General features: G+C 49.2%; 8 protein-coding genes and 1 non-coding gene; 4 read left to right on the top strand and 5 right to left on the bottom strand.

Annotated features, from left to right (window-relative positions):
* Positions 1-81: 81 nt before the first annotated feature.
* On the top strand, positions 82-1,234 carry FFUJ_13754 (related to diacylglycerol pyrophosphate phosphatase DPP1; the record flags this gene model as incomplete). XM_023581649.1 has 2 exons in its annotated part: positions 82-228; positions 272-1,234. The coding sequence occupies 2 exons, from the start codon at positions 82-84 to the stop codon at positions 1,232-1,234; spliced, it is 1,110 nt and encodes a 369-aa protein (XP_023434315.1).
* A 427-nt stretch (positions 1,235-1,661) lies between these two features.
* On the bottom strand, positions 1,662-2,881 carry FFUJ_13755 (uncharacterized protein; the record flags this gene model as incomplete). XM_023581648.1 has 2 exons in its annotated part: positions 1,662-2,527; positions 2,575-2,881. 2 exons carry the CDS (start codon positions 2,879-2,881, stop codon positions 1,662-1,664), a joined length of 1,173 nt encoding a protein of 390 aa, XP_023434314.1.
* A 403-nt stretch (positions 2,882-3,284) lies between these two features.
* tRNA lies at positions 3,285-3,392 on the top strand. The gene has a single exon. It is a non-coding gene (tRNA).
* A 1,064-nt stretch (positions 3,393-4,456) lies between these two features.
* FFUJ_13756 (uncharacterized protein) lies at positions 4,457-5,043 on the top strand (the record flags this gene model as incomplete). XM_023581647.1 has 3 exons in its annotated part: positions 4,457-4,499; positions 4,562-4,747; positions 4,823-5,043. The coding sequence occupies 3 exons, from the start codon at positions 4,457-4,459 to the stop codon at positions 5,041-5,043; spliced, it is 450 nt and encodes a 149-aa protein (XP_023434313.1).
* Positions 5,044-5,480: 437 nt separating this feature from the next.
* Positions 5,481-5,977, top strand: FFUJ_13757 (uncharacterized protein; the record flags this gene model as incomplete). XM_023581646.1 has 2 exons in its annotated part: positions 5,481-5,645; positions 5,690-5,977. The coding sequence occupies 2 exons, from the start codon at positions 5,481-5,483 to the stop codon at positions 5,975-5,977; spliced, it is 453 nt and encodes a 150-aa protein (XP_023434312.1).
* Positions 5,978-6,357: 380 nt separating this feature from the next.
* On the bottom strand, positions 6,358-7,870 carry FFUJ_13758 (probable RPT2-26S proteasome regulatory subunit; the record flags this gene model as incomplete). XM_023581645.1 has 4 exons in its annotated part: positions 6,358-6,864; positions 6,910-7,716; positions 7,765-7,818; positions 7,868-7,870. The coding sequence occupies 4 exons, from the start codon at positions 7,868-7,870 to the stop codon at positions 6,358-6,360; spliced, it is 1,371 nt and encodes a 456-aa protein (XP_023435201.1).
* Positions 7,871-8,587: 717 nt separating this feature from the next.
* FFUJ_13759 (probable ubiquitin--protein ligase) lies at positions 8,588-9,461 on the bottom strand (the record flags this gene model as incomplete). XM_023581644.1 has 3 exons in its annotated part: positions 8,588-8,762; positions 8,809-9,083; positions 9,210-9,461. The coding sequence occupies 3 exons, from the start codon at positions 9,459-9,461 to the stop codon at positions 8,588-8,590; spliced, it is 702 nt and encodes a 233-aa protein (XP_023434311.1).
* Positions 9,462-10,634: 1,173 nt separating this feature from the next.
* Positions 10,635-11,860, bottom strand: FFUJ_13760 (probable atp-specific succinyl-coa synthetase alpha subunit; the record flags this gene model as incomplete). XM_023581643.1 has 5 exons in its annotated part: positions 10,635-11,224; positions 11,284-11,372; positions 11,427-11,553; positions 11,619-11,647; positions 11,706-11,860. 5 exons carry the CDS (start codon positions 11,858-11,860, stop codon positions 10,635-10,637), a joined length of 990 nt encoding a protein of 329 aa, XP_023434310.1.
* Positions 11,861-12,757: 897 nt separating this feature from the next.
* On the bottom strand, positions 12,758-14,164 carry FFUJ_13761 (related to monocarboxylate transporter 2; the record flags this gene model as incomplete). The annotated part of the gene is made up of 1 exon (XM_023581642.1): positions 12,758-14,164. The coding sequence occupies one exon, from the start codon at positions 14,162-14,164 to the stop codon at positions 12,758-12,760; it is 1,407 nt and encodes a 468-aa protein (XP_023434309.1).
* Between the last annotated feature and the right edge of the window lie 404 nt (positions 14,165-14,568).

The following is a 14,568-nucleotide window of genomic DNA, read 5'->3' as shown; positions in this document are numbered from 1 at the left end:
TCCATTTCTCTTCTTGACCTAATAATTAATTCTCTTGCGACGTTCTTTTTGCAAAGACAATATCTTTAACCCGAGGTCGTCATGCCTCTCCTCCCTAGAGTCAACTCGGCCGCGGCCAACAGGTCCCAGACCAAGAAGCAAAAGTTTAAGACGTTTATGCGACAATGGTTTCTTGTCAACTGGCGCGATTTACTTACCATGGCCGTAGTTGGAGCTGTGTCTTTTGGCGTATGTTTCTTCTCTGTGGTTTTGATCGTTGCTAATTTGTTAGATCTATCATTCTCCTGTCATCATCACACGAACGTTTCCCATCACCTTCAATGCGACCTCTGGAGATATTGTCTACCCGCAATGGGCGTACCCTGATCGCGGTTGGATTCTTCCCTCGTGGCTATCAGGTCTGATATCCATCGCTATACCTATCATTACCTATATCGTCGCCCAATTCCGGATCAAATCGGCCTGGGATGCGAGCAACGCCATCATTGGAACGAACTGGTCCGTCATTCTGGCGTCTCTCTTCCAGGTCACTCTCAAACAATTGGTCGGCGGTTTCAGACCTTACTTTCTCGACGTTTGTATGCCAGATATCTCTCTCGCTAAAACGCACAACAAGACTGGCTTGAATGGAGTTGGTTTCTACCAAATCATGTACACCACCGAAATCTGCACGCAGCCTGACAAGTCGAGGATCCAAAATGCCATCACTTCGTTCCCAAGCGGACACACGACAGCCGCTTTCGCCGGATTCGGATTCCTCTTCCTATGGCTCAACGCCAAACTCAAGGTCTGGGCAGACCACAAGCCCGCCTTCTGGAAACTCTTCCTCACATTCCTACCTCTCCTCGGAGCAGTCCTCATCGCTGGTTCACTCACCATTGACGCTGCGCACAACTGGTACGACATTCTAGGAGGTGGATTCATCGGCACGATCATGGCATTCGCATCATATCGGTCAACCTATGCTAGTGTCTGGGACTGGCGCTTCAACCACCTCCCACTTCAAGAGACGGAGGCTTTCCGGTATGGATTCGACGGGGACGTGGACTATGCTGCTCAGACCATATCTATGGCTGCTGGATGGGGAGGCAAGAAGGTTAGGTTGCCTGAAAGCGCGAGTGCCCCTGCTATCAGCTCCGAGTCTACGCTTCGAAGTGGCGCTGAGGAGATAGAGAACCTGGATGCGAATACTAGAAGGAAGCGAAGGGGACCGGTTGGAGATGAGGCTGTCTAATGAGGGGGCGTGGATGTACACAGGAATATTCGTAGTTGGAGTTGGAGCTTGACATAGATTTGCATATCGATCATAACGGTAATGGCAAATTTGGCAAGAATATATTTCTTCGACCTCGGCTAAGGATCCATCGATGCAAAACTAGTCTTGATGAGTTAACAACCAACGTTCGATCTGGTTGCTCTGTCTGCTCGACTTCTCTGCCGGAAACCCCGGAAACTTTGAGGAGACCTTTCTGCAATTCATATCGATTCCAAAAAAACATAATTCCAACTATACAATCTCTTTATACATATCGGATTGAATGAAAACATAATGATCAAATGCTTCGGAGAACTATTACAAGACCTAGGAGAAGAAAACTATTACCTAGGCCCAGATTGACAAAAAGCAACACCCAGTAAGCAAACATGCATGACCCCAAAAACTAGTATCCTGACGCAGCAAGCCTGGCCTTCTCCTCGTCCACAATCTTCTCCTCGTCGTCCTTCTTCACAACTTCATAGTCAGGAAGATCCTCCTTCACATCACGAGGAGTGACCACAGGCTGTGTTTGCTCTCGAGTCTCTTGCGCCTGAGGTTCATCGGTGTATCTCTCCTGCTTCTCAGATAAGATGCCATCCCCAGGAGGAGGGATCTGCCCAACTGCTTGCACAACAGTTTGGTTATAGTCAGTTCGGCCTTGGAGAGCCTGAAGAACCTCAAACAGTGGTTTGCCTGCCATAGGCCAAGCAACATCGCCGCATAAAATCTTCTCTGCCGTTATACCACGCTCATTATAGAAAGTAGCATTGGCATCTCCTCGCGTCACAACGATAGTACCGTCGATTTGAACACCCATCCACAAACCGCGGCTCTTCATGTAACTCCATATAGGTCGAGCAGTCTTGCTGAGCGCAGCCTCAACACTACCACCTGTTCCGATAGGTCCCAAAGCAACTGAGCCCTCGGCGCCGAATGACAACCGAGGTTTTGTGAAGGCAGCGACTTGCTCTGGGGTGTTGAGTACACAGACGCAGTCATAAACATCGAGTCCAAAGACGAAGCCAGCTCCGAGACTGCTTACGATGAAGGAGGAGGGAGGAGACCATGTACCGTCTGAGCGACGGGCGATGACTACGCCGGAGCCCCCTGAGAGAGAGTTATGACCTGCACCAGCACGAATGACGTTGAATATGGCGAGGCCGGCAGCGCTTTGGAGGACTGAAGGTGGAATTTTGACCATTGACTTGCGTGTAAGACCGGTTGGGTGGAGGGGTCCTTTTTCAGTGGGCGATGTAGAGGAGTTGAGGTCTAGATTTGTAAGTAAGGTGCTTTTTAGGATGTTTGTATAGACTTACTCGTGAAGGAGTGAAGGATACGGGCAGCCTTGCTGCATTCCTTGTCCATGGTAGAAGGCCACCATCCCTCGGCACCAAACAAATTGGCGGCCTTGTTCAATGGCGAACCAGCCTTGGCGCTGATCTTGTGGAACCTCTCGCCAGCTGTGGGCTTAGCGGTAGCAGACACATCGCGATCTTGAGGTTGGGGTTGGGGTTGTTGATACTCTGTGCTATTAGGCTGGATAGAGTAAGAGGGAAGTTGACCGGCTTGCTTAAGAGGATCAACGTCCTCGATGAACTTGTTGGATGTAGAGTAAAGAGTCATTGTGATGATTATCCGAAGTATACAAACGGTAGGTGAGTGAAAGTGACTGTATAAAAAGTGAAGATTGCTGATAGAATGGTTCTAATACACTCGGCCAGGCACTATTCATCCTTATATGTCCTTGCTCGCTGTATTATCCCGATTCCACACATCTCGCATTCTCTTAAGCCTACGCAATCCCGTCCAACCAAACAGTGTATTGCTGTTGCCTCCAGGCGCAGTAAACGCGGCCGCCTAGCTAAGATGGATGTGTAGTGCGTGGACTGAGGCGCAGCGTCGCCGCACGAGACGCGAGACAAGAGCGAATGACGATCGACCATGAGGAAGGAGTGACAGCTCAATCAAAGAGACGAGACTATATCCAGATAGAGTTCAGTTTCGTCAACGAACACCATAGGTGCAAAGCTTTCTTGGCTCAGTTGGTTAGAGCGTTGGTCTCATATCTGTATAGAGTGACTTAGCTTTAAGCTAGGGTTATCCAAAGGTCGTGAGTTCGAACCTCACAGAGAGCATTCTTTTTTGCTGATGGTGTTGTGAAGTTGTTGGAACCATTATGACCGGGCCCACTGTTTAAGCTTTACCGTGCGAGTGGGTTAAGCGGTGGCATATAAAGTGGGTCTAGACACTTGAGTGCCAATCAAAAGCATGGACCTTAGCCTTATACAGTCTCGATACATTATAATACTGTACCACCCATAACAATAGGCTTCGCTTCCATTGTACCTCACAATAGTTTACCAGTAGCTTTTTTATTATTTTATTTACTAGTCAACACGCTCGGCCAGCAATATGTACATGCGTATTTGCAAGGGGCAGACAGGCAAAAGCGTCGATTCTTGTAAATAAACAGGAGCGTCTAGCCAGAAGGTTTCCCTATATCCCTTCGATGACTCTTTGATGCTCTTGTGATCAAGAGGTGCCTTCAGAGTTTACGATCTTGCTAGTATCATCAAATTGTGAGTTTTTATTGCTTCCATCGAGCGCAAATGAAATTACTCATTATATATCAGTTCCTCCATTCTTGAAGAGTTTGGTTGGAGAACATAATCACCTAATACATGCTTCAATTTCGATTCAACAGCTTGACATCGATATCATGTAAAAAGCAATACCGGTCTTGGAACATTGTATTCAGCAATGATCCCTGGAACGAAGGGGTTCTACATACGGTACACCACCGTCAGCCGATCTCAGTCTATAGACACTCGACAATGCTTTGTATTGTGACCAGACATCTAGGGCAGGTGAAGAAAAGCCTGGCGCATACCAAACAACTCTGGTGGTTATAGCAAGACCATTGGCTATTGGCCTTGTCTAATGCTCCAGTTCAAGAATTCCATGGTTGTATCACATATGATACAGAAGGCACAACATCGCCCAACTAGTCACAACATTAACAATTACAGACGATAGAAATGAAGGGGGCAGCGGCGTCGTTCACCTAATATTGACACCTTGGGGCTCCTACACCCTCGAACAGTGTTAGGAGTGAACGGGCCGGATAGCAAACGCAACGATCGATGCAGATGGTACGACACCGGTTCACCGAAGTCAGGTCTATATGACCACCGGATCATGAAGAAGCTAGCGCAAGTCGTAGCCTATATGCACACGAGCGGTCAATCAAGCACAATGATATCAAGCCTGACAACATCTTGCTCCATGAACGGAATTCGCCAGACATCCGCCCTCTTGTTACTGATGGTGTGAGCGAGGTATTCGTCCGTGGAGTTTCAACCAAATTCGACGACTGCTCGTATATCTTACTAGATCCAGAGCAAGTCGCACATCTGGAGAGAAACCTCCGTGCCGATACATGGCAACTTGGATGCTGCTTTGCTCTGGTGCTCGGTGTAGCAATGAGAGGTACAGCTGGACGAGATGAGCTGTGAAAGAGCTTTTGCAGGACAAAGGATCGACGTTCGAGTCAAATTGCTTCAGAGTACGAGCACTCCAAGAAGAGTCTCAAGGCCTTGTGTGACGAGGGCTCATCTAAAGGCGAGGCTTTGAGCAACCAGCTGGCGTATGAGCTTGTATCAGGCATGTTGGACAAGAACCATGAAACAAGGCTGGAGATTCACCAAGTCTTGTCACAGATTGACCAGTTTGTTGCTCAGATGAATACAGCTGTAGTGGGAGATGTTGATATGAGCTACTTGTGAGGAACTGGAAGGCAGTGGATGGTTATATAGCGTTTGGATAACTCGGAGGAGCAGTTTCTAAATTTCTACGGGCAGGACTCGGATTGGTTGGGCGTCAAACGGTAATCTTGAAATGTCAAAAAGACCATAATTAAATATCAATTCGACTAATCTTTACACATCCCGTCGTTACAGTTGATGCATCGGCAGAATAATGATATCGTAGGCCAAGCAAGTGTAACATCTGATTGGCCGCTCCGTACCTCACTCCCCAGATCCCAATTGCCGTGTGTAGTGGGTACGTACCCAGCACATCCCCCACGTCATCTCAAAGGGAAGCTGACCTCAACCTCCCTGAAGAGGTATCTCAAGCACCTCCCATAATGACAATTGTACCACAAACACCATAAGCCAACTCCAACCATCCACGCTCCTTTCTCACTCCGCCCATCGCAGCAATGGCTCCCGCCGCTACAAACTCTTACAGCGAGACTGCTCGTGACAACGCATCAGGCTTCATCGCCTACGCGCGGAGCTCCGTGGATCGTGTTGTCCCGCCTAATTCTCGACAGAAAGCTTATGACAATACTGCTTCTTTTGCTTCATCGCGACCTATTCTCTTTGTACGTTTTCTCTCACCGCCTATCAACCATCACTAACAAGACAGTCCTTTATTGTATCACAACTTCTTCTCTCTTTCCTCCCTCTTCTGATCTTCCTCACATTCTCCCTCTCAACCATCGTGTTCGCCCTTGGTGCAGCAATCGTCTTTGCTCTTTTCTGGATTGGCGTTGCCCTTCTTGTTCTCGTGCCTGCACTGCTCGTCACTTCGTCCATTGCCGTCCTCGTCTGGGGCTGGGCCATTGGCAGCTTCATCATTGCACGATGGCTGTACAACCATTCGCCTGTTGGAGTGCAGAACAATGAGGTTGTGAAGAAGGAGAACGGCAATTAGTTTTACGCCTACACCGTCTGCCAGCTTGGTATTAGAAGCAACAACTGGGATCCTCATGATATGTCTGCATTTTGGGATCCGTGCATGGGTTATGGAGGATATCGGGATGGACAATAAAGTATCGGTTTGGTATGGAGTTTGTTTTGTGCACTGATCAAGGCCTAATGGTAATGGAGGCGGGATACGACCCGTTCACAAAAATTGCAGAAGCATTGCGCTGTCAACATGTAACATTACACTGAACATCAAGTCCTAGGCTATTGACAGCCTCAGCATCAACCCTAGTACAAAACGTTCCGCTCAAAGTGGCTGTTAAACCTCTATTTCTCATTAATAACCGAGACCCATCTATCTGTCCCAATCGCTCATGTACAAGTGCTTTACAGATACAGACCCTCTGGCTCACCCTCCTGCTTTGTACGGAGTACTCTCTCACGCGCTGATCGGAAGTCCGCCATTTGCACCCGCATTCGTCGTTCTCGGAGAGCGAGCAGACCGGCTTCGGAGCAGATGGCCTTGATATCGGCACCTGAAAGGTCGTCCTTTTGAGAGATGAATTCCTCAAGGTCGACATCATCGTTGAGGTTCATCTTTGAAGTGTGAAGGGTAAAGATCTTGCGCTTGGTGTTCTGGTCGGGGTTCTCGAAGAGAATCTTTCGATCGATACGCCCAGGTCGGATCAGAGCAGGATCCAGGGTATCAATCTTGTTTGTGGCCATGATGACCTTGACGTCTCCACGGTCATCGAAACCATCAAGCTGGTTGAGAAGCTCCAGCATAGTTCGCTGGACTTCACGCTCACCACCTGATGTTGAGTCGTATCGCTTCGTACCAATGGCATCGATTTCGTCGATAAAGACGATAGAAGGAGCGTTCTCACCAGCAACCTGACAGTGTTAGTAACAATCAAACACAAAAAAGAGACCACATACCTGGAAAAGCTGTCGCACAAGTCGGGGACCGTCACCAAGATACTTCTGAATAAGCTCACTACCCACGATACGTAGGAAAGTGGCGGAGGTCTGGTTGGCGACGGCCTTGGCCAGCAATGTCTTTCCAGTACCGGGAGCACCGTAGAGAATGACACCCTTGGGAGGCTTGATACCCATCTCCTCGTAAAGCTCCGGATGGAGCAGTGGCAACTCTACTGATTCTCTGACTTCCTGAATTTGCTGCTCCAGACCACCAATATCGGCGTATGACTCGGTAGGAGCTTTGTCGAGCTTCATGACACTGACGATAGGATCGGCATCATCTGTGAGCACGCCAACGATACTGACACTCTTATGGTGCAACAGAACACTGGCGCCAGGCTCTAGCAAGTCCTTGTCGACGAAGCTCATGATGCTAACGTAGTACTCAGGACCAGTAGTACTACTGACGATCGCATGATCATCATCGATCAACTCCTCTAGAGTTCCAACACCCATGGGGCTTCCTCGCATGTCATCGACACGGCCACGCTCGTCTGCTAATCGATCGACATCGGCATCCGTGCCAGCAGATTGACCCTCCTTGGCTGCCTTGGCCTTGCGTAGGCGTTCCTGGTTCTCGACGTACTCCTCCTCGAGCAAGAGATGATCGTGGATTCGCTGCATTCGCAAAAGTCGGAGCTTGCATCGGCTGGTAGGGTAGACGGCGGGAAGTTTCTGAGCGGCGCTGGTGCCGCCAGCCTTTCTCTTCTTGCGACCGACTCGTGTGGTAGGTCGAGGCGGAGGTTCGTACTTGGGCTTATCCTTCTATTGGGCTGTTAGAGTGCGAATGGAGGCTCCGGGCGGGTTTCTTGCCTTCTTGTCCTTCTCATCGCGTCCCCCTTCTCCCATGCCGGATTGACCTTGACCCTAGATAACGTCAATAGCTGTTAAGCTGCAGTATGACAGAAGTGTTTACCATTTTGTCAGGATCAGCTCTGGGAGCTATAGGTTATGTGATATGTGTTGTTTAGCGTGGCAGTGGTTTCAATGAGGTGAGTCGTGATGGTGGATGTGATTTGACGTGGAGGAGAGAGGTCGAGGCTCCCAAGCTTAGTGATGATGAAAGCGACCGCCAGGCGCCAGGGAAACACGACAGCAGCTCCAGCCTAGTCACGTGTATCACCAAGCTTAGTCACGTGCAGCTTCAAACATCAACATGAATGCAGGATGTCGGAATCGAGAGACAAAATGTTATTTGAACTTATAAAAACTAAAGTTTTGCATTGCGAGCTCCAATTACTTCTTACCATGTCCCTTCGTCTGTTTGGGGTGGATGTCAACATCTCATAGAAATGTCGCTATTGATAAACTCAACAAAAGCTATTCTACACCTACCTTAAGTTACTAAACTTATACTGAGTTGCCTAAATCTTTTTGGCATTTAGGATTGAGGTCCCGAGAATCCTTTCCTCCCCTAGGCGTGCAAACAAGTGAAGAAGGCTTCATATATTATCGTCAAGTATCGCCACCACCTATCTTGTGTCATTTATCGTGACCTACAACCCATATGAAGTGCAGACCCCGTACCCAGTCTATGTTAAGTTGGTAAAACAAACCGATGCAAACTCCCCATACCATGCTTAAAGAAATTGTGTTTCAGATCGCCCTTCCTTCTCTTGGTCCTCCATAGTCCACATTAGTTTTCGTGCAGTAGTCTGGAAACGACATCCCCCATGTAAGCCTCTTCCAGTTCGTAGTCTCGGCCTCCATTGCGATCTATGCCGAAGTGAATGAAGGCCTCGACAACATCATCCAATGCGAAGCCCATGTTCACGAAACGTTCGACAAGGTCTCTGTTGTATCCAGAAAGTCTACCTCATGTTAGCTAAATTCTCTCCATCTCCATATTTGACGTACCGAGCAACATCATCCTTGACCGGAGCAGCTGCGACGTCGTTTTGGTATTTAGTGACGTCAACGTCTTGTCGTGGAGCACCCGCGTATTTGACAGCCCATTCATGGGCCATGAGAGCGAAGCGCTTGGGGTCTTCTATCATCATCTTTGCAACCTCGGCATCTTGCGGGTCCTTGGGGTTTGGGCACTCGAGAAGCATTCGAAGGGAGAGAAGAGCAGTCTTGATGGTCTGGACGGGAGACCAGTTGGAGCTGAGAGTGTCGAGACAGATAGCGCCCTGAAAGCTGAGTTAATATCTTGAATTTCTTTCTTGCCATAGTCCGCCTCTTGCTGGCTGTCGCCAATCCATCAAGTTGACTGTTCTTGGGCACCATGTCCACTATTTTGAAGAAAGTTGACCTACCGTCTGACTGCTGATATTTGGATGCCAGATCTTGGTGTCAAATCTTATCATTGGCGCCTTGAAAGGATACTGATCCGGGATTTGTATGTCGACTGTGAAAGTGCCTCCAGCATAAGGGGTGTCGGGCGGCGCAGGGAATGTTCCTTTGAGATGCTTCAAGTCGTTGTTGACGAGAGTCGCGTTGACGCCTGAGTCGTCATGATCGGCTTCGATGTCCCTGAGCTCCTTGGCTACACGCCGGTCCCGAGACATGATGGTGATACTCTTGGAAGAAGCGGTGATGGAAGAGTCGAGGTTATTGAATAGAGCTGAATTAAAAAGGAGAATGGTTGGATCGACTGAGGAGACAAGAGATAACTTTGGGCCGTAAGACAGGCCTTCTGCAGGTCAGGTCGTGTCTTGTGCAGGCAAGGCAGGCTATTCGGTTGGTGATATTGGACGGAGAGGGAGGGGTCCTTGGATTTTGTCAGGCTGTGGCGTAGCTTAGAAGAAGGTGGCCGACGTCACTCCACTGAGAGACCGCTAAGAGTTAGCGTCCTGCGGGGGGTGTTACTCTTGGGTTGCAGTGTCCGGTTCAAAAATAGAATATCATGGATCAAGTCTGTGAAGAATGGTTGGATAGAAGTTCAATGTTCGTTTGTCTAAGTGCTTCAATGGAAGAGTAGGCGGTTGAACAATGCTGCTTTATGTGTATATCAGAAAAACTTTGTTTATTAAAAACTTTCTCTGACCAGCTGGCATTATTGCCTGGTTGACAGCCGAGGTGTTTTCAACCACCTCACTTTAGAGCTTATTCAATTTTGTAGAGCTCTGATTGCTTGGAGTTAAGAGGAGTATAGACTGAAGCTAATCATGTCATATGGGCTTTACTATTCACTTTCGATTTTCTCAGATGAAATTCTGGTCGTAAGAGCTAGCGCTTTCAAGGACTTCGAGGCCAACTTTAAACATTGGCTTAAATGGAAGTTTCTTTCAGTCTGCTCATCAAGGTCCAGTCCTTTTCGAATTTTCAACTTTGAACTATATGTCGACATCCTATGTCAAGGTCTCACGCCTACAAATTTCTCGTACAATTACACTGTCACATGTGCATGATCCAGCATGATAATATAGCTTGAAACACTTTTCGACATTAGATGGTTCATGTTGTAATGTGACATTGTTGGCGCATTGCGTGCTGAGGGTTATGGCACACTCGCCTGCGGAAAAGGAACACCAAAAGGCCTTTCCACAATCTAGCCTGCGCGCCAGCCAGACCATCCTTGCTCTATCAGGTACGTACGAAGAAATCATGCAGTATGATGCAAATAGCCCTCCATGAGCGAGTCCCCGGTCAATGAACTGGACTCTACCGACTCACTCCCCGACTCACACGTCTTGTCTCCTAAGGGTGAACCAAATAGTAGACGTATCTTAGTTAAAAAATTATAGCAGATCGCGGCGGACGAACTCGTTGTAGAGAGCCTTGCCCAGACCAGCGGGAGAGCGCTCGACAATGACACCAGCGTCCTCGAGAGCCTTGATCTTGGTGTCGGCACCACCCTTACCACCTGAAACGATAGCACCGGCGTGACCCATTCGTCGACCGGGAGGAGCAGAGATACCAGCGATGAAGCTGACAACGGGCTTACCGCCGTTGACAGTGTTGGCCTGCTTGAGGAACTCGGCGGCATCCTCCTCGGCAGAACCACCAATCTCACCAATCATGATGATACCGTCGGTGTCGGGGTCCTCAGTGAAGACCTTGAGGCAGTCGATGAAGTTGGTACCGGAGAAGGGGTCACCACCAATTCCGACAACGAGAGACTGACCAAGACCGGCCTGGGTGGTCTGGTTGACGGCCTCGTAGGTGAGGGTACCGGAACGAGAGACGATACCGATGCGGCCGCGCTTGTGGATGAAGCCAGGCATGATACCGATCTTGCACTGTTCGGGAGCAATGATACCGGGGCAGTTGGGTCCGACGAGACGGGTCTTGCTTTGGGTCTTGAGCATGTCGGTGATGCGAACCATGTCTAAGTGGGTCCCTTGTTAGAAACCTTCAAAACGTTCCATCGACGTTGCAAAAACCTACCGTGCTGGGGGATACCCTCAGTGATGCAGACAACGAGGGGGATCTCGGCCTCGAGGGCCTCCTCGATACCGGCGGCGGCCAGAGGAGGACTGAGAAAAATTGTTAGGGGTCGTTTTCGTTGGGGTGTGGTTGATTAGACGTACGGGACGAAGAGACCAGTAGCAGTGGCACCAGTCTCCTTGACGGCTTCACCAACGTTCTTGAAGACAGGGAGGCCGAGGTGAGTCTGACCAGCCTTCTTGGGGTTTGTTCCACCGACGACCTTGGTGCCTGTTTGTCGAGAGTCAGTTTTTGTCACATGTATCATCGTGACATCGATATAGCGAGGACCGTACCGTATTCGATAGCTTGTTGAGCGTGGAAACTACGTCATTCGTTAATTTTATATGCCCTCTCGAAATTCAAGAATTGCGCCAACTCACGTTCCCTGCTTTCCGGTGAAGCCCTGGTAGATGACCTTGGTGTCGGCGTTGATGCGCAGGTTGTTGATGGTCTGGGCATACTGCGACGAAGAATAGGCTCGACGGCCAACGTTTTGCAGCGCCGAGGCGCGAGTTGCTCTGGCGAAGGACTGCATGATGTCGGGGGGGTGGAGGGGAGAGGGAGTGAGAGAGAAAAAGAAATGTCGCTGTTTGTTGCAACGTCTAGAGGATTAACTTGAGGTTTTGGAATTGGAAGGGAAAAACCGTCGATACCAGGAGCTTTCGGGAGGTTCGTGGTTTCGTTCGTATCAAGATTATCCCGTGGCCAGGATTCAACGGCCTAAGCCCAAATGGGTCGACACACGCACTTTCCTCTCAAGGTCAGTTGGTGCTTGACCTTGCGCTACGGGTGGTCTCGGAGTCAGTATGCCGAGTGAGGGAGGACGGGAGATAGATGATCCGGGGTGAGAAGTAAAGGAGAGCCACTCACAAGAGCGCGTGGAGAATCTGTCGTGGTGAGCGTTTTGAGATACGGTTAATCGCGGGTTCTCGGTGAGGGCGAGACGACGGGAAGATGCGTCATTGGACGTGATGAGGACCTGAGACCCTCTTTTTGCTTCGGACTTATATCTCCAATGTTTGCATCTCCTCGAGTTTACGTTTAAAATCGCGGACATTGACAACCTGATCCCGTGGGAACGCAACATGTTACATTTGCAATTATTCAAAATGAGTGAATTCTATCTACTTATGATCAAAGAGCGGCTACAGTCAGCTCCTATCCAAGGCAATAATATCCAAGATGGACATCATTCTCCCATTCCTCATTTGTTACTCAGCAATTGAGCGGTAACATACAACTCCGAGGAGGCATCTTGAACAAAATCAGTTGATACCTCGGCCCCGGTAAAGATTATCGGCTGGTATAATACATCACCGGACCATCCATTCCCTGTCGCTCATACTCATCCAATTGAAGTCACTGCATCGCATGACGTTTCAGTTCATCGCGTGCATCTCCAAGGAAGAGCGGCATTTCCAATCGAGTCGTCTTAGTAGACGCTCTTGACGTCCCAGCCGACAGCCATCACCCTGGCAGCAAGGAAACAGGCGAGTGCCAGCACATACGACAGCCCATCAAATACAATGAGAGCAGTCCAGCCAGTGTCACCCTTGCCGCCAGCCTCGAGAATGGCACCAGCAATGGGCAAGCTGCTGAGGGTTCCAAAGCTAGCTACCATAAAAGCCGTCGAGATGAATCGTCCATAGTCGCGAGGATCGCAGAGCTGACCTACGCAAACTGGTGTGAGTCCAAGGTTACTACCACTTGCAAAACCAAACACGACAGCGAATGCGATGATCATAGCCTTGGAGTCTCCAGCTGGCAGCCAGAGAGCAAAGACCGATATGATGCAGAGTCCAAGCGTCAGTAGAATGACATTAAACCGCCCGATCTTGTCGGCCAAAAGACCGGGGAGAAAACGACCGAGCAATGAACCTGCATTGAGGATCGAAATCAGGGTGTAAGAGCTGTTGGCGTCGCCAGAGTGTCGTCCGGCATAAGACACGATGTACGTCAATGGCACGAAGAGTCCCCATTCCATAAAGAAGATTCCACATGCCGAAAATGTAAATTTCAGGTCTTTGAAGATGCTAAAGTCTGGCCAGACCGAGGACACCTTGTTTGATCGCGGGAGACGCGAGCGCATGAAGAGCGTGGCGGGAACGGTGAGTCCGAGGATGATGAAGCCCAGGATACGGGTCGTCCATGCAAAGCCAACGCTGGGAAGAAGTTTCTGTAGAAAGATGGGAAAGATGATGCCGCCGATTGATCCTGCAGTCATTGCAACTCCAGTTGCAAGACCTCGTTTCTGGTCGAACCAATGGGCAATAGATGCATAACACGGTGAATTGAGAAGGGCGCCTCCAAGGCCACCCACAACCGAGTATGAAAGAAGAATCTGGTAGAATTCCTCGCAAACGCTAAGAATGAACAAACTTGTCGCAATGAGTATACCTCCAGAGGCAACAATGAGTCGAGGACCGTATTTGTCAAAAACAGGCCCGACTTGGATACCGACAAGAAAGACGAGAAAGAGATAAAGACTGAAGATCCAGCCGATCTGCGAGGACGAGTAATCACGAAGCTGGTTCTCGGAAAAGTACGACTCAAAAACAGCAGAGGTGTTGATGAGGCCGTAGATCGAAAACATTCCACAAAAGGACCCAAAGACTACAAGCCAGGCCTGGAGTCCGCCCTCTGGAAATTCGAGGTTCGCTTCACTGTCGTCGGTGCTGGCTTCGCCGGGGTACGCTACACCTCCGGTCTCGAGGCCCGCATTGTCCGGGACCGGGACGGCATCGCCACGGGGGACATCGGGGTTAGTTTTGGGTATGGCCTGCTTTTCGTGCTGGTTTTTTAGGCAGCTGTCCTCTGCATTGTGTTCGTTAAATGTCATGTGTCAAAAACACGGTAGATCACAAAAAAGGGTCAGTTTTTCAATGCCTCAGGGTGTGAAGAGTGTAGTAGACATGAGATAACCGCTATGGATGGGGTTGAGATGGGTTGAGGGAAAGGTTAGTGGGGAGGAGGAGGAAGAATTTATAATCCCGGAAATAGGATCCGAATCGGTTAATAATTTGCATGTTCAATACTTGACAGTTGGGGTTGGGCGCTATTATTAACAAATGTCATGTTAGTGTTCGGTTCAAGGGCGCGGATGTGCAGGGCTTGGCATCAACTGTGAGTTCTATGACTCAATTACCACTGTCATGTTCTATCACAGACAAGTTATTCACTCCCTGTATTCCAATGCTCCATTTAATTGGACCTCAGAACATGGAATTGTTTCCAGTGATCAAT

Source organism: Fusarium fujikuroi, chromosome FFUJ_chr08 (genome assembly GCF_900079805.1).
Source record: "Fusarium fujikuroi IMI 58289 draft genome, chromosome FFUJ_chr08".
In the NCBI taxonomy this organism is placed as follows: domain Eukaryota; kingdom Fungi; phylum Ascomycota; class Sordariomycetes; order Hypocreales; family Nectriaceae; genus Fusarium; species Fusarium fujikuroi.
Note: the sequence above shows the minus strand (reverse complement) of the source record. Positions and strands in the feature narration are given on the sequence as shown.